General features: G+C 32.6%; 1 protein-coding gene across 2 annotated transcripts in view; it reads right to left on the reverse strand.

Annotated features, from left to right (window-relative positions):
- EPHA5 (EPH receptor A5) overlaps positions 1-23688 on the reverse strand; it is a 329941-nt gene that overhangs the window by 25710 nt on the left and 280543 nt on the right. For both annotated transcript variants that reach the window (XM_054566806.1, XM_054566807.1), the window contains exons 10-13: positions 18167-18234; positions 16306-16431; positions 15403-15588; positions 1225-1286 (exon numbers count right to left, since the gene is read on the reverse strand). In XM_054566806.1, coding sequence (XP_054422781.1) covers positions 1225-1286; positions 15403-15588; positions 16306-16431; positions 18167-18234 — 442 coding nt within the window. The remainder of the gene's footprint in view (positions 1-1224; positions 1287-15402; positions 15589-16305; positions 16432-18166; positions 18235-23688) is intronic.

Genomic DNA, 23688 nt, shown 5'->3' on the forward strand with positions numbered 1-23688 from the left:
CTGCAACCTGGTGCTCGCTGAGGGTTAACACTGCACATGTTCACGGCGCTTTAAAAGAAGCTAGCTAGATAGGCATACTATTGTAAAGAAGACATGGCCAGAGGAGAGAAAGGGAGATTCTTCAGCAGCAGGCAGGAGGGGAATGACTGCTCAATGACCAGGACAATATCAGCCTTTCTTGGAATCTTGCTGTGTTTGTCAAGGGCTCTGAACTTACTGCAGACACACAGAATAAGGCTCACCTGATGATTATTTTGGGGAAAAGAAAAAAAAAAGAAAGAAAGAAAAGAAAAGGAAGATGCAATTAAGATGCTAGAGAACTGAAAGATACGTATAAGAAATTTGGCAACAGGGCCTTGGGGGCCATTGTCATACTCAATGCACGGGACCCTCTTATGATCAGCATTAATGCCATTATCCATCATCTTTCTTTATCAATAGCATTAATTGTTATTGAAGATAGAAAAACTGCCAGCCTACAGGTTCAATCAGGCTTGCGAATATGTTACAGTCTAGCACAAACTCACCAACTATATAAAATGAGTCGCCATCATTAAAAATTTGGAGACTTACACATTTAAAAAACATCTCTCTCTGAGACTGACAAGACCCGACAGTATAGGGTTACTACTGTCTGTACCGCCTGTGATGGCACCGGTGAACGCAGAGGATGACCTCGGATGGGTTACAAGCCTACTTAACCCCTTAATGTAGATAATCAGTGTGGTCCTTTCAGACATTTTTCCCCCTTGCTCTGCCTAATTATATATTCCTTGAAAAAGTTAAGCTTTTATAGAAGATTCTTTTCTTTTTTAAAATTGTGGACACTATTACAGATAAGCTTTTTTCTTTTCTTTCTTTTCTTTCCTTCCTCCCTTCTTTGTCCTTTCCTCCCTTCCTTCCTTCCCACTTCCCTTTCTTCCTTTTCTTCCTTTCTTTCTTTCTTTCTTTCTTTCTTCTTCCTTCATTCCTTCCTTGTTTATATTTTCAGGCAAATTAACATATAGTTAAATAAAATTGTAGTGCATATATTTCAAGTTTGTATAAGTTTTCTCAAAAGAAAAATTTTCAAACTAAAGTTAATTATTTGGAGTATAATTATTCTGACTCCAGATATTTCTATCTATTGTAAAATTTAGCTTTAAAGAGGCTCAATGTGAACTTCAATATCATGATCAATATATAACTAACACTTTGAATAATTAAATTTGTCTCAAATCTTACCTTTAAAAATGTATCTAAAGAGCCATTTTCCATATACTCTGTCACTATCATCACTGGTTTACCTGAAAAGAAAACAATGGATGAGCTGCTGCTTTTTCACTTGATATTTTTATGCAGGGAAAGTTTACCTGGATGTTTTTATTAGTGTCCATTCCAAATATATCCATTCATTTTTTTTTTTGTTATCTTTGAGTAGCAAGTACATTCCTGACACTGTGGTATCTTAATAAAACAGTGGGGTCAGTGAGGTGAAAGTCTCACAAGGATAATAACATGTTGATATAGTCAATTGTCAATATCAAAAGCAATTTATATAGAAAATGAGCTGAAGAATAAACATTTTAATGTAGGTAATGATATATTGTATCAAATAATATTCATTAAAGGACTGTGAACATATTCATCTTTTTCAAAGCTTTCTATAAAAACTCTGATACAGTTTGTCTTCTTTATGATCCCTTGAATATGTGTTGTATTTTTCTAACTTTATTTCTATGTTCTTGTATGTCTTGATCTTATGGTTGCTTCCCTTTTTCCTCTCTGCCACACAAGTTATAATCTCTATCAACCCAAAGTGTTTCATTTTTTAAATGGTAACTTTTCCTGCAACCTTCATTTCTGATGGAAGGGGCCCTCCTCTGTGTCTGATACAGCAGTACAGCCCAGAGACTAGCTGGACACACTCTGGAGCCACACTGCTTAGCTCTGAACCCCATGCCAACAATCACTATTATAGATCTTGGACAAATCAATTATTATCTCTGTGCCTTAGTTTTCTCATCAGTAAAATTAAGACATAAATGATACCTGACTCATAGGGTTGTTGAGAGCATCCAAGTAAAATGGTTATTATTCCAGGCACTTGTAATAGTGCCTACCTCTAGAATTTTTGTGTATTCTTATTTTATAAACTTAATCAACTTTGTAGATTAACTTGTTTGCTACAAGTAAGTTGGCTAAAAGAATAAATCATATTTTATCTCCAATAACATTATGGTACTTTGTATATAACTGTCATATAGGATGAAAAACACAAGATAAAAAATCCTTGTTAAATGAGGAAAAAACACAGTTGTTAGTTTCATCACTCCACATTAACCTCGCTATATCTTAAAACATGTCATTTTACTCTTTAATGAAAGTATACTACATAAATTTTAAGTATTATTTAAGCTATTGAGATTAATAAAGGGAGATCTTATGACAGAGAAATTACTATCTTATACATCTATTAGTTTTCTTTTTCTTTTTTTATATAGGATGAAGAGAAAACAAGGCCTATGTAATCGCAAAATGCATTATAATTAACCTAATGACATTTTCCAGAAGGGCATCTGTATTGTACTTGAGAAGTGATTAATTCAAGTCATAATGTTAGTACTTGTTCCTAATGTAAGTACTTGTATAGGATGTACATGATCTTAACATATAAATAGAGATACAGAAAGTAAGACAATTACATATAAATAGGAAATAACTAGGAAAAACGATTTTTCATTCTAAAGGTATTTAAAACTCTTTGGAATAATAAGGTAGATCAGGTTAAACTCTAATTAGCCTCTCAGGGGGAACCAAACATAGTTGCCATCAACATTTGCCTGCAATACCTAACCTGGACATTCCTTAAGAGATTCCAGCAAAGCAGATTTAAAAGAAAACTATATGGTAAATTACTTATCCTACTTTTGCAAATAAGGGGCCAAATTTATTTCAAGTAGTCTTATACATTGATATATTTTGGCTATCTTTGGTAAAATGAGGGTCATTTTGGAGTGAAAAAATTGTTTCAGTAGAAATCATAATACATAATTGTAGATACTTAAAAAAAAAAAGGTAGATCAGTTTCATTCCTCACTCAGATAATTATCTCCTTTTAAAATATTTTAGGAGCAATACTCTTTTCATGGAATGTGACAAGTATATTACAAAGGCAGACATGTTACTCTCCTCCTTTTAAAAGTTTATAAAATTTATTAAAAAGTTCATCTAAAATAACTCATATGGCGTATGTTTGTAGATGCCTATGTTAGGTGAAATAATGCATACTCAGAGAATATGCATTGGAGATGTCATTTGATCTGAACTTTGAAAACTAAAAGTGTCACTGGTGTAATAAAAGGTGACAGATATTCCAGGAAGAGCAGGCAGCTTGTGCCAAGGGATCCTGTCATGAGAGAGCCCATCAAGTTCAAATATAGCCATATATTTGATTTTTTTGAAGAGTTCTGGATTTTTTCTTTGTAAATCAGGAAGTGGCTGGAGATGAGTTGGGGAATACTGATTTTAAAACTGACTGGAAGTACAATATATTATCTTTTTAAAGAGAGAAAATAATCATACTGTATTTGTAAATGGCTCTGGCAGCACGGGGTAAACAATATTATAAATGTTATTTTCTCCTCAGTAAAACTGCAACCTAAGTGCAGGAACAGAGAAATTCTTCCTACATTATTTTAATGATATTGTCACACCCATTTCAATGGACTTCACACAAACTCTTAAATAGAAAAGAAATCTGCTCTGGGTCCCTTTGGTCACATTCTTACATTTCAGATCCCATTTCTGCCTTTTGTTAATGTTGAGGCTCCTTTTTTCCAAAAGCCCTTAAATAGCATATATTCCCCAAGGGGAATACCCAAAATATTAAATAAATGCTTTGGCACAGGTGCCTAATGTGGCAGAAGTCACACCAGCCATAATACTGGAGTATCCTGGAATGTCCTGCTGTATCAGACGTCACCCGTTCATTTGCCTCATCATAGGAATTCAAAAGGACCCAGGGATGAAGCTGAGTGGGCAGATAATGGGGACACATGGGTCTCTGGCAGCAGCTTTTAATCAAGCACTATGGGAACATTTCAGTAAATGTGCAGCTAATAGAGCCAAAAGGGTATTGTGCTTCCTTGAAAACATTAGCCCTGGTCAAACTAGAAGGAGGACCACATTTTCTGGAATTAGCCCATGATTCCAGGAATCCCTCTGACTCTGCCTGATTTCTTCTCTCGCTTACAGAAATTCATTGAGGGAATTGTTATAATGTAAGAATGGGAAGAACTGAATTCCAGAGGATACCCAGGATTAGCTTTCCTTCATTTGCCTCTGAGCTCAGACCTCAAGAGCAGATGCTTATCCATCAAAGGGAAACCCTAATCTATGTATATCATTATCTATTCTACCCCAAGTCCTTTACATCTGTGGCACTTTCCCTATAATTCTATTTAACAAAATTAAGTAGAACAAAATATAATTCTACTTAACAATAATTATCTGAGTTAACAAAATTCCTTAACTCAGATAATTATCTGAGTGAGGAATATCTTCTCTCTTTTTCTAGAATTTTTTCTGCCTATCCTCTAATTTTTTACACTCTCTTCTAATGGGTCAGTGGTAAATACTGCTACTGCTCACTCAGGGTCTACTAAGCAAAATTTAGATAAAATTCCCATGTAAAAGTATCTCTCTTTGAGTAAACTTGTTATTTAAATTCAACTCAAATTTACTGAGCTTAGAAGAAAAAATTTATATTCTAAAGAGAGTACACTGATCATAAAACTTATTGGTATTTAATAATATACAGTTGGAAAAAAGATTAGTTTTTAGGGATATGGGTACCTGGCGTTCATCCTGTAAGATGTTATAGCTAGCATCGTCTAGTTTTAAGTCATATTAATTATTTATGACAGAGCAGAGTGTAATGTCAGTAACGAAAATGTTATTTGAGAAATATGATAGGGACTTAAAACACCTCTCATATTTCAGAAAATGGGGGGAAGCAATGAAAGTTAATGCTTGAAAACAAGCATAATATTTTTTGTTGACAAGAATAAGACACTTCAGAACCCATTCGATTATATTTCATGCCTGAGTCATTTTAATGCTAATTATATTTCTTTTGGCTTATGTTTTGTCTCAGTTTCTGCTGGCCTGAAAGAATGACATAGTAATAATTAACGTGGCTTACTCTAGCCCTTTTAAATTCAATAAAACAGTACAAATCATTTTCCATTATCCAGCTTGAAGTACAGACAAAGAGTAGATCTGCCAATAATTCTGAAAGCATATTATCAAAAATCTATATAAAGAGAGCTCATAAAGCATGTCAAAACATGATTTTAATCATGGACTAGAGCTTTTAGATTACTGTATATTATTTACTGAAGATCCAGTCCAGGCAGAGTCTAAGTAGTAATAGAAACACATTATTTGTGGAATTTACATTCATTATTGATAATCATAAAGAGCTGCGATTCATTGATTTATTCTCTCTTCTTTATAAGGCATTAAGTTATTTTAATTGTATTAAACTTCTATAAAAATGATATTACCAAAGACATTTATTTCAAAGAGAGAAAAGTGAAATTTACAGTGATTTAATGTTATTTTAGCTTATCAGAGCAACTTGTATAAGAAGCAAAATTGTAAATCAAGTTTATCTTCATTTGACTATAAAAGCTGTTTTTATTTCCTCCATATTATGATGTCTATAATTTCAAAATATTTATTTTAATTGAAAGTTTAATTTGTAATCTTACAAATATTTACTCTTTCATATTAATACAAGCTTGGTAATCATAACTATGGCATACCAACCTATTCAACGATGATGGCAGATCTTGTAGAAATTCAGCTTCTTTTAATAAATAATATATTCTTACATTTTATCATTACATATATATGCTCTGAGTGTCTTGATGTGTACTATAGTGAGTGGCCTTGGAGTCTACTTAGATGAGGTACTTAGAATAGTCAAAGCCATAGAAGCAGAAAGTAAAAAGGTGGCTGCAAGTGACTGGGGCGAGGAAGAAAAGAAGAGATGCTGCTCAATGATTCCAGAGTTTCAGTTATGCTGTATGGAAAAGTTCTAGAGATGATTATACAACATTGTGCTTATAAGAAGTACTGTACTGAACACTTAAACATTTAAGAGGTAGATTTCATATTTGGTTTTTTTCTACCACAGTAAAAAAATGAGTTTGTTTTTCTAGTACATGATTTTTAGTACCAGTGTTTATCACAAATCCAAGACAGGAGAAAGTGAGCCCCTTTTGCTAATTTAATACTTTTCCATAAGATCTCAGAGTTTGGAGAAACAAACTAGGAAATGTTAATGTGGTCCTTGCTCTTTAAAGTATAGTCCCCGACAACAGCATAGTTATCATTTGGGAACTTGTTAGAAACGCCAAATTTCAATGCCGGATCCGATCTATTGAAACAGGTTCTGAGCTTTAGAAATATCCTAAGAGACACATTAAATTTTCAGGAACACTGAACCATATCACAAAAATTGCAGCTAAATTTGGGCTTATTATTTTATTTGCTTTGATACCACCTGCTTTTTTGAAACCATTAACTCACCAACAAACATATCACATCACTTAAGAATATAATGGAACATTTGATTTAGAAGCATCATAATTCATTGGAAAATAATTGTCACTGGGTTTCTCTTTGAAACATTTTATAAGGTTTATAAATAATTAAAAATAAGCTTGTGTTTATACTTGTGGATCTATGATCTTATTTTACTGTGTCATTTTATTTAAGTTATATAACATTTACTATACTAACACTTGTAGCTGTTTAAAATGACTTTTATTTTACCCCCAAGGAAATATGGGATAACTCAAATAACATGATTCAATTATTCATGGTTAATGGTCAACCACCTAATGGGACTGTGTGCTTATTTTATAATAGAAATAGGTAATGCTTATAAGGTTGGAACAAGGGATGGAGCTTTTAGAAGGGTACGCAGATATTTTCGTTCCAATGTGGTCATTATTTGTTAATTAACCCTTTAATAAAAGTCATTTGTAAAATTATATAATTTTTAATTTAGAGAAAAATTATAAAATAAAAAACTTATATTGGAACAAGAGCATAAAAACACCAAATGTTTCTACAGGTAGAAATTCTAAACTTTACATATTCTTCTTTTGTTTCGTATTATTTACATTAATGTAAAATTTTCCATTTGATATTTATTTCTCATCTTAAAATTGTTAGAATTTTAGGATTTGTTAGGATTAGAATTGTTCTGACATTAGTGTAAGTAGATAATAATTATAAAGTCAGAAGTTATATACTTTTCAGAGGAGGTGGCGAATCTAAGAATTATCAAATCTGACAGTTTTGTTTTATTAATAATGAAAATAACTTTATTTTTTAATTTTTATTGTATTTTTTATCATTACCCGTTAGTCCCCTTATACCCTTTCTCCCTGCAATCACCACGCTGTTGTCCATGTCCATGAGTCCTTTTAAAACACAAATTTTATTTACTAATAGTCAATCTATGAGACAGTGAATCTGTTCCCATAGATTTATATTCTTGCAAATGATTTAGATTTTATCAGGAAGGTCACTTATAAATCCCTAATAATTATTTTATGTGTATTTATTAAACCTCTGTATATGCCCCAACAAAGAAAAAGTGGTATCAAATTAATGAGCTAACTTCTGTTTCTACTTCAGTTTTAAAGTTATTTATTTCCATCATGGTTTACCATTGATGCATAGCAATTATTGCTTTTTGTGAAATGGAAGATGCAAAATTCTAGCATACTCATACTTCAAACGTTTTAATTTATACTTTTCAGGCCTAAAGGTAAATCACATTTCATATATAATCGGTGTAACTAGATGTTTATAAGCATCTTAACTTTAACTTATCCACAACTGAACTACTGATTACCAGCAACAGTCTTGTTCCTTCTAGACTTTTCTCTATAAATGGCAGTTACTTTATTCGAGGTACCCAAGGCAAATAATTTATAATTGTCATTGACTCCTCTATTTTCTTCACACTCAACTTCCAAACCATAAGAAGCCATGTTGTGATTTCCTTAAAAATACCTACAGAATTCAACTACTGCCCTCTGTCTTGTTCAACCACTGCTCTGATCTAATCAAAAAATGGGTTATGGATAATGTTGGCAGCCTCCTCACTGCTTGCTCCCCGCTTACATGCTGGCTGGTACCACCTATACTCAACATAACAGCTTGACTGATCCCATTAATGTAGAAATCAGATTCTGTTACATCTTGGCTCTAAAGCTCACATTAAGAGATTATTTAACAGGGACTAAGAAGTTCTTACATTTCTATCGTACTACGTCTTTAAGTTAATCTCTTACCAGACTCCTCATATTCATTCCACTGAAGCAACAATGGTCTTATTATTTACTGTTTTTGAACATGCCATGCAGGTTATATATAAGCCTTGCTGGACCATCTTCTTATAACACTCTGCCCCCTGCTATCTGTAAGTTCTGCACCTTCACTTAATTCAAGACTTTTTAGAGAGGTTTTTCTCTAAGCAAAATAGAAACCACCAGCCTTTGATAAAACCAATCCCTAATATCCTAACCTAGTTTCTTTTCTCCATTTAACATATTGTAAGTGTGTATGTTCTTTTAGTTTCTGCCTCTCCTACCGAAAGAAGGGTTAGCTCTATTAAGTCAGGATCTCAGTCTGTTTAATCTGTACTTTATCTCACTGATTAATAGAAGTGAACATGGATTAGGGACCAATTAATATTTTTTCAATAAATAAATATTTCTTCTCAAGTGTATACGGAATGATATGAAGTTGGTAATGAACACTGTTTAAGAGCTTATGTTTTGGAATCATATAGAACTGCTTTAAAATCTGGCATTATCTTATGCATAGTTTTATGATATCAGATAAGGTATTTAACCTCTTAAAGTTCATTTTCCCATCTGTAAAATGAGAGCAAACACTAGAGTCCACAAGATAGCATTACTGTGCAAATTAAATGGGAGTAGATAAAGAACATTAAACTTAGTAAACTCTTAAAGTAATGTTAAGTGTAAGTAGTGGTAATAATTTATATGCAAGATCCTGTAAAAAGATTCTCAGACCATTTCCTTCCTAGAAATTTTACTTTTTTCTAAAACAATATGGCTTTAGTAAATAAAATTTCTAAAATTAAAATAAAGTCCCTATATTACTCTGATTTTAAATATTTACATGATTATATTTTAGTCATTCATTCATTTAATATTGTGGTCTTTATAAATTACCTAATGTCTCTGGTCTTGTGATAGACACTAGGTTGGGGGAGGGGAAACAATAAACATATATCAGCTTCAAGAAGCTTATTGTATAGTAAAGATGGTAAAACACATAGAGCTATAACTATGATATAATGTATAACATGACAAATGCAGAGGAATATAACTAGAGTTTATAAGATTGCCTCTGACTGAGAATTCATCCATTCAACAAATATGTGAAATGCTGCTCACGCTGAGCACTGATGTAAGAGCACAAAGACTGGTGATAAATAGATTCTTCTAAACTGGTGATTTAGGATTCCTAGGGTATAATCCCAGCAGTGGGATGGCTGGATCAAAAGGCACTTCAGTCTTTAGTTTTTTGAGGAAATTCCATACTGTAATCTACTACAAAAAAAAAAACAACAAAAACAAACCCAAAACCAGGGTACCCTAACTGCTTCTAGCTCCAACCTCAAATAAGTCAGTCCTCAAGTTTTTCCTGTTGGCTACTGACTCTTAACTAAAACAATTTCTCCTTCCTTTTATGATGCCAATGTCCACACATATTCCACAACCCTTAAAAAAATAGAAAATGTGATAAAATGATTTTTTCCACCATATACTAAGTGTAAGCTCAGTAAGCACCCTGTTAATCTTGTGTTTTTGTTTTTACTCCCCATTCCACCTTTAAACACCTACCCACTACTTTTAGAGATTTGATAGCCTTGCAAGCCTCTTTAAAACTAAATTTCTTTGCTACCTAAAAGTTTTTGTTTCTCTTCTTCAGTAGATCCCACATACAAGTGCAATCATGAAAAAGATGAAGGGATTAAGCAAAAAAAAAAAAAAGAAACCCTCATAGACAGAGACCATAGTACGGTAATTACCAGAGGGGAAGAGAAGGGAGAGAGTGGGGGAGTAGAAGAGGGTAAAGAGAGTGATAAGTGGCGATGGGAGGAAGCTTGACCTGGGGTAATGAACACACAAGACAGTGTACAGGTGACGCATTATAAGTTGTACACCTGAAACCTATATAATTTTATTAACCAATGTCACTCCACCTAATGCAATTGAAAAATCAATAAAATGACCTCAAAAAAGAAAAAAAAATAACACAAAGACAAGTGAAACAGAAGCCTCTGCTGTTTGAAGTTTGTATTCACAAGGAGAACTGGGAAGCTTTCCTTTACTCAGCTACTCAACATTAGCAAGTACCTACTCCATACCAGGCAGACACTGAGGATAGAAGGGCAAATGAAGATAAATGACACAGATCACATGAATAAGGTCATATTTGAATTAAACTTGAGATCAAGTATAGTTGAGAAAAGTGGAAAACATTCTAGGGTTAAAGAAATATCTCAAAGGGGCAGAATAAAAATTAGTTAGAGTTGGCCGGAAAGGAAATAGTGGAAGTGGAAATACATCCAAAGTATATCAGGTTAACTATAAAAATGACACAGGGATGGGCATAAGTAGGTAAAATTACCAGCTATCATTACCTAAAAGATAAATCATAAGTGAGGATAAAAAATAATGACAATAACAATATTTATTTAAATACAAATATTACAAAAATTAATAAATAATAATACCGGAATAAATTGTTTCGCATACTCACATCTGTAAGCCTACATTTTCCCACCCTGTATGTATTTTGCTCCACTTGTTAGCTTGTTTGGTGATGACACATGAGAGGAAAGCAATGATTTAGTAAAATCTACCTGAGGACAAGAGGTGAAGAATGAACGAACATGGAAAATACCAAAATGGAAAAAGCAGTTTGAATAGTAATGAAATAGCACTGGGAAATATATTGCAAGGGTCTGGAAAACAGAAGTGACTTTCTGAGAATGAAATATTACATTTGAAAGATAAATACAAATTTATATAGGTCAGAATTACCTGACAATTTAAATAATCAATTGTCATTGAATGTGCCATCTCCGCAGACTTTAAAAAATAGAGATTCCTCTAATGTTCCTCTAATATCTATTTAAATTTATTATTATATGGGAGAACTAAGTTTATTTTTATATGATCCCAGATTAAAAAATATAACTATGAATAATTTAAATTTCAATAGAAGAGTCATTCAATCAATTTGATAGTAATTTCCATGAGTAAGGAAAAAATCTTGAACTAAAAATGCTGCAATGGCATGGAAATAGGGAACAAACTGAAAGTGACCAGAGAGGAGGGGCGAAGGGGAGAACAGTGGGAAAAAGGGGAAGGGGTAGACAAAGAACACGTATGGATGGCCCACAGACATGGGCAACAGTGTGGGAGTTGTCAGTGGGAGTGGGGAGGGGGAAGGGCAGAGGAGGGCAAAGGGGAGAAAATTGGGAAAACTGTAATAGAATAACAGTTAAAAATGATTTAGAAAATATTTTACCAAGAAAAAAAAGATGCTGCGATAGAAATGTTTTTTTTTCCTCTTTTTTGATTATATTCCTGAATCTTTTTCAGCATAATGAAAGCTGGCACTGTGTATATTATATTAAAGCATCTTGCATTGCCAGTGAATCAATTAAGCCAGGACCTGTGGGGTTTTTTTACATCATGCATCATGAAGCTTCTCTAGAATATGCATCTATTTATCATGTATCCTATTTGCCAACAAAACGCAGAAGGGATCTGAACGAGGGCCCATCGTTCTGGTGCACAGGGCAGTGAAACAGGAAAGATGAGGGTTCATGATGGTACCGGCCGCAGGAGTGTTGCTTCAGACTCCATACCTCAGTTTCAATCAGAAAAAAATCACAAGATTCAGTTGTGCTTATGTCTCATTATCTGTGTGCTGCAGGTTGAGAATAATTGCTGAATAAATTAGCATCAGATCAGAGAGCATGAAATTAAGGACACAAATAAAGTGAGTTGCAACATGGTAAATTAAAAACTGGTTGAAGACTTCCTAAGTTGAGCATCAAGAGCTACATTCATTAAGAGGAAATACAATTTCAATTCACACAGAACAAAAATTAAAGACAGAGAAATACTTAATATATTTACATTTTGCTTTACTTATATGTACAGCCCCATGGCATCAACATCACATAGGAGATCGGACATTTAAAAATTGTGTTTCCAACCACAGTACCACTTTTTAGACTAGCATTCACAGAATTTAAATATCACTTGTTGATATTGAGACCTGCTTCTATAAATAAATGTTTCATGTGCATATAAATTACATGACAATCTCTATTGTTTTTTTGTCTAGGAAGTTTAGTTCTTTTAGTTTATATCACTCATGTACCATTCACATAAGTTCAGTAATAAATAAGGGATCTATAAAAGTAGGTGAATATTAGTTCTAAAACATTTTGGATGTTATCCACTAGTATCTGATGCATTCACCTAAAAAGATGGAGATAAATACTTATTCACTACCATAATTGCCTGTGATTTTGTACACACATGTGTAATTGGATGTGTATAGGCATTTCAACTTGCATTTTTGCACAGCTGAACTTCTAATTACCAACCACATTAAGGTTCAAAGTGTTTAAATAAGGTGACTATGGATTAGCCTAGAATTAGGTGTAATAGTTTTACATAAATTTTCGCGACATGATCTCAGGGAGCAGGTTTTATTTTTAAGCTAGGAAGCTAAAGAAGAAAACAAACTGAACTTTTGAATAAGAGTTTGGGGGGGAAATGAAGTAAGGTAGACTAATGTAAAAATCCTTACGTAGGCAAAGTGTACGAAAGAAGGAAACGTTACTTCAGGGTGAAATGATGATGGATATTTCATGGAGGTGATGAAATTTGAAGGAATTTAAAAAGTAGTGAATATGAAAATGTCAGTTTTAGATGAAGAGGTAATGGAGATAGGACAAAATGTCAGGTACATTAAAATGGACTAAGAATAAAATGGATATGGAGGAGTTTTATAGCATAATAAGAGACAAATGGAAAAATGATATGTAAATAATTTTAATTACCTACTCTGTGCCTTGCCCATATTACATTTTGTCTGTGTTCATGTCATCTTTGCAACATGACTATGAGGTATTCTCACTCCATGTCTATGATGAAGAAACAGGCTGCTGAATGTTAAACTAACTTGTGCAGTCACATAGTAGTTTATGGTAGAACCAAAATAAAACAAGGTGGCTAGATTCATAATCCATGTTCTTGACCGGTACACAATATCGTCTCACATGATAATAATAGTAAACTGGCACACTTACATTAACTCATTTCAGATGGTAGATCTGCTTTCAGGAGCTTTACATTTACCCATGGTAGTAGGAAGTCATGGTCAGAATTTATATTGATGAAGTTAAAGTCAGCAGTCATATTAAAGATGAAATGAAAGCATGAAACTTCTGAAATATTTGCATGTTATAACTATGACTGTGTTTAAGAACAAGGTTTTCTTATCAATAGATAAGACCATTCCCTCATACGAAATAATACTATATCATTATTATGATTTTTATTACTCTCTTACCTGACACCATATGCTCTCACCAATGTCCTTTTACGGTCCTTCCCTTGGTAGAAGACAGTCTATCAGATAGACTGTAGTCAAATTCAAATTATTGTGGCCGTCTTCATCATGCCATATTTTCATTTCAAATGTCCCTGCCTACTCATTAACATTGTATACATTTATAACTTTTTTATTTTATTCCTTTTAAAATATATTTTTTTCTTGTCCCCCCATCTGCCTCCTACCTTTCTTTAGCAACTTGTCTGTCTTTATAAGGCCCCAGGATGTTCTTCTTGTTCTAACAATATTCTCTATGGGTTTTTCTCAAAGGGGTAATTAACAATGGACAGTATTCAACTGGATGAAGAAACCTCTAAGTTTTGAAGAAATTCACATCTTTCAGGTTACTTTATTCCTATGCTACATTCCTCTATGGATATTCTTATTAGAGATGGGTATCTCCTTGAGACATGGAGTAAAACACATTCACAGCAATACAGACTCATTCAAAAGTTTAGCCAACCATCAACACAATACTTTTTCTCTGGACTTTTTCTCAAACTTCCGAGAAGGCTTCTGCATTGTCCTCTGTGACCTACTGTGAATAAATTATAATTTAGGAATTAACTTTTTATATACTAAACAAATATTTTGTTTTGCCTCTTTAGTCTCCATTTACTGTGTAAAAGCATTGTTGTTGTCTTGTTTTGTTTTCCACTTTTTAAGAGCTAAATGTAGTAAATGGATCTAATTAATTAAAAGTACTTAGTAGGTTGAGAGCATTTATTGAATACACATTACTAGTGTGCGTATTTAGCATATACAGTTTAAAACTTCATAAATAGGAGCTGAAAGTTCAATAGATGCTTTAAAGAAAGTCTAAAGAATGTTCTTTGCCAGTTTTTAGATGATTAGTAAGTGATATGCAGGCCATGAAGGATAAAGAAAGGAATGAAATGAATAGAAACGGCAAAGGAAAAATAGGGTAAAAGAACATAAAGGTTCCAATTATGTGCCCTATAAATATTTTATTGGATGACTGAAAACTTATTTGAAGTCCTTATATTGGGAAACTCACCACAAAACTATATTTATAACACACTAATACAAATTTAAAAGAAATGTGAAATTCTAGATATTTCTGAATAAAAATTTGATGTGCTTTAACAAAATAATTAGTCTCAAGGAACTTTCACAGTCTTCTGAGGCTGCTGCTTTCTCTAGAACTATTAAAATACTACAATGAAAAAAATGAATAAAAGAAACACATCTGGCTGTAAAAACTACTTAAAAAAGATTCTGAAAAAGTCAGGGCACCTGCGGTTACAGTAATCCTATTAAATGCTAACCTTCAATGCCTTAATCAGAACTTTGAAGTCAAAATTTCATTGAAATAAAAAGTGAAAGGACCAGGAGGAAAAAACAATAATTTAGTACCTTTACTGCTTCTCTTATCTGCATATGTTTTCTCTGATACTGAATTAATAGTAATTGAATTAATATATGTATTGAAAAAATAAATAGAAATTCATGTTCATTTTAAGATCAGTTTTGGTTATAATCTACTAAAATACAGGACAATTAATATTTATATTAGGTAAGTTATTAATAACATTACTATTGCTCTACCCTGCAATTCATAATAACCTAATAGAAAAAAACCCAGACACTCATGATACATATACACACATATACGTTATATGCCATCATACTTACTTTTGGTCACTACACCTTCTAAGTGAATGATGTTAGGATGATCAAATTGCCCCATGATGCTTGCTTCACCCAGGAAATCTCTCCGTTGCTTTTCAGTATAGCCTACTTTAAGGGTTTTGATTGCCACAGGTAATTCTCTTTTTCCTGGAAGTTTCAAACGTCCACTACAAACTTCACCAAATTCACCTTGTAACAAAGATGGAAAAAATACACAAAATCATTTGAAATCCTTACTCTACTAATAATATAAAGCACTCTGAGAGACTATCAAGATTTAGCTGAAACAGAGTTAAAAGGGGAATCCACACTTTGTATCAATATTAATAGAAATAAATGGTGCACTGGGAAAAATTATCTACAGGTGATCATAAAACACTTCGGGGTTATTAGCTTCATCCATCTCACCTACAAAACCCCTAATGGAAACGTTTCAAGGAAATTAAATGCAACTGACTTAACTGATTTCCTTCTTCCTTCTTTTTCTACTCTAATAGTGACATTAATGAGAAGAGAGACGGAGAATATATTATAACAGGACAAAAAAGGAAACAATTGAAAGTAAGAAATGATTCATACAAACTGGGTGCTTGAATTATACAAATATTTCAGGGCATTAAAAATTTATATACATATATGTGTATAATAAACAGTAGCTAAAAACACTATGTTCAAATATATATCTATATATTTTGCTGGTTTATTTTTTATTTCATAAACTAGACATTTACTTGTTGAACTATGAGGTACACAGAATGTAGCATTAAAATATGATCTATTATATACCACTTTGAAAGTGGGTCAGTTACAAAAGATTAGAAACTTTCTGTTAGATCAAGACATTGACATATTACATTCTATTATTAAACACAAGTTAAAAGTCTTGAGTTAAACACACTGTGGTACCTGCTCCAATAACTCTTTCAATGGTAATGCATGAAGCTTCTATTTCCTTGGCAAATTCATGGACAGCTTGATTGGGATCTTCATAGGTATGTGGGTCAATATATGTTCTTACTCCTGGCAGTTTAACTGTAAAAATAAATGAGGATTAAAATAGGTGTACCTGTGATGGATGAGTAAAATATAAACATTATTATGCTATGTAAAATAAGACCATCAGTGAAAAACAAATACCATATGATCATTTATATGTAGAATCTAGTGAACAAAATAGACTGATAAACAAAATACATAGATAAATGCAACAGACTGAAAATGGTCAGAAGAAAGGGGGAGGAAGGACTGTTGAAAGAGGATGAAGGGATCACCAAAGAAAATATCTGCATAACCCAAGGCCCAGACAATAGCGCGGTGATAACCAGAGGGAAGAGGGGGCAGATGGTGGGGGGGGGGGTGTGGACAAAGAGGGATTAATGGGGACATTTGTAATAATGAAATGATAAAAATAAAGTTTAAAAAAACTAAATAAAATTGTTTTCAAAGTCCAGAGTGCAGGAAAAAAGGACATTATTAACATGTAACTGTGGCTTAAATCCATAATTCCTATGCATGGCTAAACTGTAAAGATAGGTCCTCTCCTGAATTATAGGGCTTATTTGTTCAGCTTTCTGACTTTTATAATTTTAGAAATCTGGATGGTCTGCATGTACCAGAAATGTACATATACCAACCTACATGAGTAAATACATCTTTCAAGACTAATATTCATAGAGTTAGTCTCTAAAGCAAACTAAGGCAGTTTTGTTTACTGAACTGGACAATAAAATGCTAGTGGTTTATTTGTTCTTTTGTTTGTCTGTTTTTCACCTAAATTATCATCAGAGATGATTCAATTTTGGATTCATGAATATGGACAAAGGTGTGGTGACTGCTGAAGCAGGGGAATTTAAGGGGACTAAATAATAATGGAAAACATGCGATAAAGATTAAATTAAAAAATAATTAAAAATAACTTTTCAGCTGCTTTGTTCCAATGAGACCTACAAAGAAGTCAAAAGAAAAAGAGGAACTTTATTTCTCACTTTACCTGTGTCATTGCAAAAACCCGTGTGTTCCATGAGCCTCCATTTTGTCACATTTAAAGCCACAGATATCACCCTCACTGTGTTTTTTGAGGATAAATAACACTAAATAACATAATATGAAAATGGATTCAATGCTTTAGAGTATGATTTTGACTTTCATGATCATGGCAGAGTGACAAAAATAAAAGAAACTCTTTTGTCATTTACTTGATAAAACTCATACTGTAATAATGACAAAATAAACATATTAAAATATCATTAATTGGAAATAACTTATTAATTTTTAAAGCTCATTGTTAAAACTTGATTTTCTGCAGTTCTTATAAGTGTAGAATTTTTCAAGTCATTTGAACCAAGGTTGTTGCTACGGGATCTGTTCAGAAAAATTCCTGCTATAATGCCAGAAAAAAAGCAGAAAAAAATACTGTGAAATTTCATTCCTGTAATCTGGTGGTGGTGTTTGAAAATAGATTTCTACTGAAGATGTTGCTAACAATTAGAATTGGCTTGGAAATTTGGTTTGAAAAATAATAGCTTTACATGAAGCAAACATTTGTATTTTAATGTTTACAATGAAGGTATGCCTTAAAATGTTGAATAAACCCTCTCTGTTGCCTAGGGTTAGCCTGCAGTGTCCCAAGCTTATATGTTTTACAGGAATGTAACAAAACACATTTTTAAAGCACATTTTCATTAGTTTTTAGAAATCTTGCCTGAAATGAAACCAAAACAACGTCTCCCCGAATTTGTGTTCTTTTGAGTTTTTACAATTTGCTTACTGTGCCCATTATGAAAATGCATCTTTTCCTCTTCTGGATCTTGCTTTGCTTTGCTGTAACCACACCGCCTGGAACAGAGTAAGCTACAATTAGTCACATGTCTGACTGGTGAATTCCATTAAGCCCAGGGAAGCATGAAATGCAATTGAAATGACTGCAACCCTAACTGACTTTCACACTAGTAGTATGAAATAACACCAATACTCCTTTGGGTAGCATTATTCTACCCAATATCCCTCACTCTTGGACATATTGCACTGAGAAGACTGAATCCATTCAAACCTGTTTTTTAAACTTCTCTTCAACATACCTCTTTCACAAGACATTTTTTTCTGTTTCACTATCTCTTTTATTTATTTATTTTTTTTTTTGGCAGCTTAGCAGGCAATGATTCTTTTCAGGATGAACTGCCCAAACTGCTTCTGATCCATTGGTCTCACATCTTCAGCCCTTTACTCTGTATCATTTTACTTCTTTCTCTTGTTTTGGAGTCTTTAGTTGCTCCACTCTGGCCCTTTTCCACTCACATCCACTGAGATCACTATCACGTTGACCACAACCTGCACTCTCTCTAAGTTCCACTCTCCAAATCGCAGTTTCTCTTCCTTTTCTCAACTACTCTTTAATTTGCAAGTCCTTTTAATCTGCTTCTATTGCTTCAAAATCTGTCCTTCAAAGGTTCACTAATGACATAGTCACATTTAAATCCAATGACTTTTTCTTAGCCTTTAGTCATTCATAATCTACTGAAAATCCTTAACTACTTCTTTTTTTGACGATTTTTGCTCCTTTCTTCATTTATGTCAATAGGTCCTGTGAATGAACTTCTCTGATTTTCTCCCATCAACCCATCCATTTAATTAATTTCATCTAATACATCTGGTTGACTTCTTTTGAAATGTATACTATTATTTCTCATAGATTTATTTTATAAAGTTTTTCACTGGCATTCAAATCAATAGATTTGAAAAAGAAATCAATATATTCTCTTTACTTTCCATCTTGACCTATCACCTTCTTTTCCTACAAAAAACACTGTGATGGCCTTGTTCCCCTAAGATCAAAGCCCTATTCTCTCTAGCCTCACAACAAATTAGTTACCAAATCCCAAGTATTTTTTAACATAAATGTCTTATGATCCATCTCTCCCTTTTCATTAACTCCATTTTTTCCTCAATTAAGGTCTTTCTATTTTTCAGGTGGATTACTGTTAGTGTGTCTGAACTGATGTCCCTGCCTTCTATAACTGCTTTCCTGAAATATACTAGACATGGCTATAGCCATATTACTGTAAATGAAGTAATTTTATATTGTGTTAGCTATCTTCTGCAAAGTCTTCAATAAAATAATAAGGATTCCTAAATGTAGCTCTAATGCACATTTCCTACATCATCTCTAACTGCTTATCTTCAAGTGTGCTAAACTTTATCCTCAGGACCCCACGATATGTCTCCATGCTTTCATACATTTGCACATACTGGTTCTTGAACTTAGCATGTTCTTTCTAATAATTTCCACTTATCAACATCCAGTTCAAATTTGGAATGTATTTTTTTCCCTGATACCTCTATTTAACACAATCTTTCTCCCCTCTGAACCCAGTAACTTTTTTGCACCCCCCATAATGGTATGATTTCCATTCTATAATGCAACATAGTCATTTAAATATGCTTTTGGTTCTCTTACTCTTTGTCAGTTTCTTAAATGACAGCAACTAGCATTCATCTATAATTTCTGTAGTAGCCTACTGCATGGCTCAAAGTTGACATGAAAAATATTTATCACAAAATGAGTGAATAAATTGATGAGTGATTGTATACAATGAGAAGTGTTTGGAGAAGAAATACACTGATGAACACTAAGTTAATGTGGTACATCATAACTAACCATGAAATATGAAAATAACTTACTAAAATAAAAATATTTAAATTATTCTTTGTAAATTTCCAAGGAAGTGAACTTACTGTTCATAAGCTATCTTAACAAAATTGAGTTTATTAAACACAGGATTTCCATTTATTTCTGTATAAGAAAATACTACCAAAATGATAGATTGACAAAATATTTTCATTACAAAATTGGTTGAAAACTACTGTATGATTCAAATGAAGTGTCTAGTTGACAAGTACTAATGAAGACTGGTCCTTAGCTACATGTTCTAGGTTGTCTTAAAGTATGCATATATTTTGGTATGAAAATAACACTATTTCATTCTATATCATTTCTTAGTGAATAATTATATAGATATTAAACAAGATAGAGAACAAAACCCACGCTTTTGTCATTTTCAAAAAAAATACATTTCATTTTATCCTCCTAAAGAACTGGCAATTTATTACTAAGGTACAGCTAGTAAATTTGAGTAAACTTGAAATATTATAAGTAATATATTTAACATATATAGTGTTCTTCGGTATAGAACAAAGCACAACTAGGATCTGGTGGTTTTTCAAGTTTAATTCCTAACACTTAGGTGCATTTGTCATGCAAGAGCCCTTAAGACATCTTAAAATACCTAACCACAGTGAAATAGAGAAAAAAAACCAAATAAAATTATACTGTAATTGTATTTGGTCTATTCAAGCTGACATTTAAGTTTTTCTAACACATTTTTCATAATTTATATATATATATATATATATATTCATCACATTATTCTTTCAGTCTTTATGTATGTGCCCCTAATATTATTGATACCTTTATTTGTACCAATGTTCTAAATACAACTATTTGAAATCATTCTTAGATTTGTGTTATTTAAATAATATTGACAAAAAACTTGCTAAAAGGAATTCCAAAGAATCCTAAAAAGTATATAAGTTCCTGCAGTTTCCATCAGAAAAAAAAATCCAATGATTTTTTTCTTCTATTTTTTTAAATACCATTGGGATTTTGATGGAAATTTTATTAAATCTTTATATTGCTTTGGATAACATGCATTTTAACTATATTGATTCTTTCAATCTATGAACAAGAAAATCTTTCCATTTCATTGTATATTCCTTTTCAATCTCATTAATGCTGTGTAGTTGTTAGTATATAGGTCATTCACATCCTTTGTTAAGTTCATTCCTAAGTATTTTATTCTCTTTGTTGCAATTGCAAATAAATTTTTTTTCAGAAATTAATGGAATACTACTCAGCCATAAGAAAAGATGAAATACTGCCAATTGCGAAAACATGATGGATCTTGAGAATATCACGCTAAGCAAAATTTAAGAACCATATGGTTTCACTCATATGTGAGACATACAACTGAAAGCAACAATGAACAAACAAACAAAAACCCAAAAACTCATAAACACAGTCAATAGTATGGTGGTTACAAGAAGGAAGGCAAGTGGGGAGGTAGTAAAGGGTAAAGGGGATCAAATATATGGTGTCGGAAGAAGACTTTAGGTGGATGGGTACTCAATGCAATATACAGATAATGTATCATAGAATTGTACACTTGACACCTATAGTCTTATTAACCAATGTTATCCCAATAAGTTCAGTTTAAAAAAAGAAAGAAAAAATATCAATTTCACCTTCAAAACTCCTACCTCAAAAAATATTAAGCTTTCAAACTTATTTCTTCCAATAGTCCTTACCATTAAGTAAGCCGTATATATAGTTAAATTGCATGCAAATTCCTCATATTAAGATGGAAATAAGACTTTGGATCTCATCTAAAATATATTTGGAAGTCTCTTTGTTAGGAATGGTTAACATTTTAATACCTATGGTGAGATTCAGGAGGGCTATAGAGGTATTTTTGACTATGGGCATACTTGGAGCACTATAACATATATGGCTGCAAGTCACATTAACATATAAAATTAAGTTCTGGAATCTCCCATTCCCATTAAATCTGGTCATTTAATAATGACCAAAGCATCACTAAAACAAGCTTCGACAATATCAACAAGTGAAAGTGTGGCTGGCAGAGACTAACATTCAAGCAATCGTTCAACCTCACTAACAAAACATTGTTCATTCAGTGTGACCTTCTACACATGATCCAGAGGCATAATTTTAACCCATTAGAGAACGTGAGTAAACATGCCATTCTGTGCATAAATTATACTTCCTACCTTCTAGGACCATTTTTTTCCTGAATGGAAAAGAAACATTTTCTTCATTTTGTTTTATATCACAGTTTGAATGAGCTTTGATATCATTGTACTAAAAATATCTGTATTGTTTGTAATCAGAGAAATCATCTTCTAGTCCTTTATACTCATTTTCTTGTAGAAAACACTGTTGTTTTATTTTTAGTACCAGAGATGAACATGAGAAGTCATAGACAATGTAGGTGCAACTCAAATTCATTAATATTTACTAAGAGTTCCTGGAGAGAGGTAGAAGATATAAAGATTGCAATTACTATATATGTAATTTAGAAATCAATCTATTTCCTCTCACATCTATCCTAAGAATTTAAGTAACACGTCCTTGGTGATATTAATTCTGATCTCAAAATCTAGGCCCCAATCTTAACATTCTAAATTCGGATATTTGACATTTCCATTACGCATGAAATAGTAAACAATAGTTTTTATGTAGAGATGAATATTGTAAAGAGTAATTTAGTTCTTGGATATAAATTAAGGATTTGATAATAAATTTGAGGTATAGATGTCAAGGCTTCCAGGACACAAAGTGATGCACAGAATCTGTAATTTACTAAGTGACAGCCTCCCAGCCAGTGGGAGAAATGAGTGAATGAAATAGCCAAAGGAGATTGTAGATCCTTGCTCAACTACAGTTTCAACAGAATCAGATTTTTCCATTGCTTTGGCTTATAGAAATGAAAATGGGTTATAAGCTTTTTTACCTTAATTCTAAATAAGGTCGGGAGGGGTGGAATGGTGGGAGAAGGAGTGGTCATGCTTTTTGATTTCTTTAACAGGGTGAACATAAGTAGTCGCTAAATCAGAAATATTAACTCATTTTTGGAATGTTCCTCTGTTTTCCAGATTGATTAAGAAAAGCTTTCCTTATACCTAAAAAAACTCAAATGTTGATAAGTTACAGTGAACATTACAATAGGTGTATTTTGCTTATGGAAACTAATAGTTCATTACAATTTTAGCCACTTAAAAAATACATTTCTCCATGTATGCACTCTGTCTTGTTCTAACATAATAATGACCTCAACCACTACACAGTGCTGTATTTAAGAATTCTATTGTTGGAATCTTGAAAAGAATAAGTTCTAGCATTTTGGGAAACAGGTTTTTTCACTTCAGTATTCTTTTCAACTGAATGAAGGTAGTTTTAATAAAAACTCAGCTAACTCAGCCTCATAAAATAAAACAGTGTATGAACATTAGCTTATTAATGTATCTAATAAATACTGGAAGTAGATTGTTTTATTTTACAAGACTGCATTCTTTAATGAGAATGTGAGTGAAAATGCTGTAAAATGGGACATCTGATATCCAGGCTGCCTTACGAGCAAGACTTTAAGACTCTCATTCATATAGTCCTCATTTGTACACACAAGCACTGGGATTTTCAGTTCCTTACATACATAA

This window comes from Pteronotus mesoamericanus, unplaced genomic scaffold (genome assembly GCF_021234165.1).
Source record: "Pteronotus mesoamericanus isolate MK-2021 breed Mesoamerican mustached bat unplaced genomic scaffold, CSHL_Meso_final contig_180, whole genome shotgun sequence".
NCBI classification, from domain to species: Eukaryota; Metazoa; Chordata; class Mammalia; order Chiroptera; family Mormoopidae; genus Pteronotus; species Pteronotus mesoamericanus.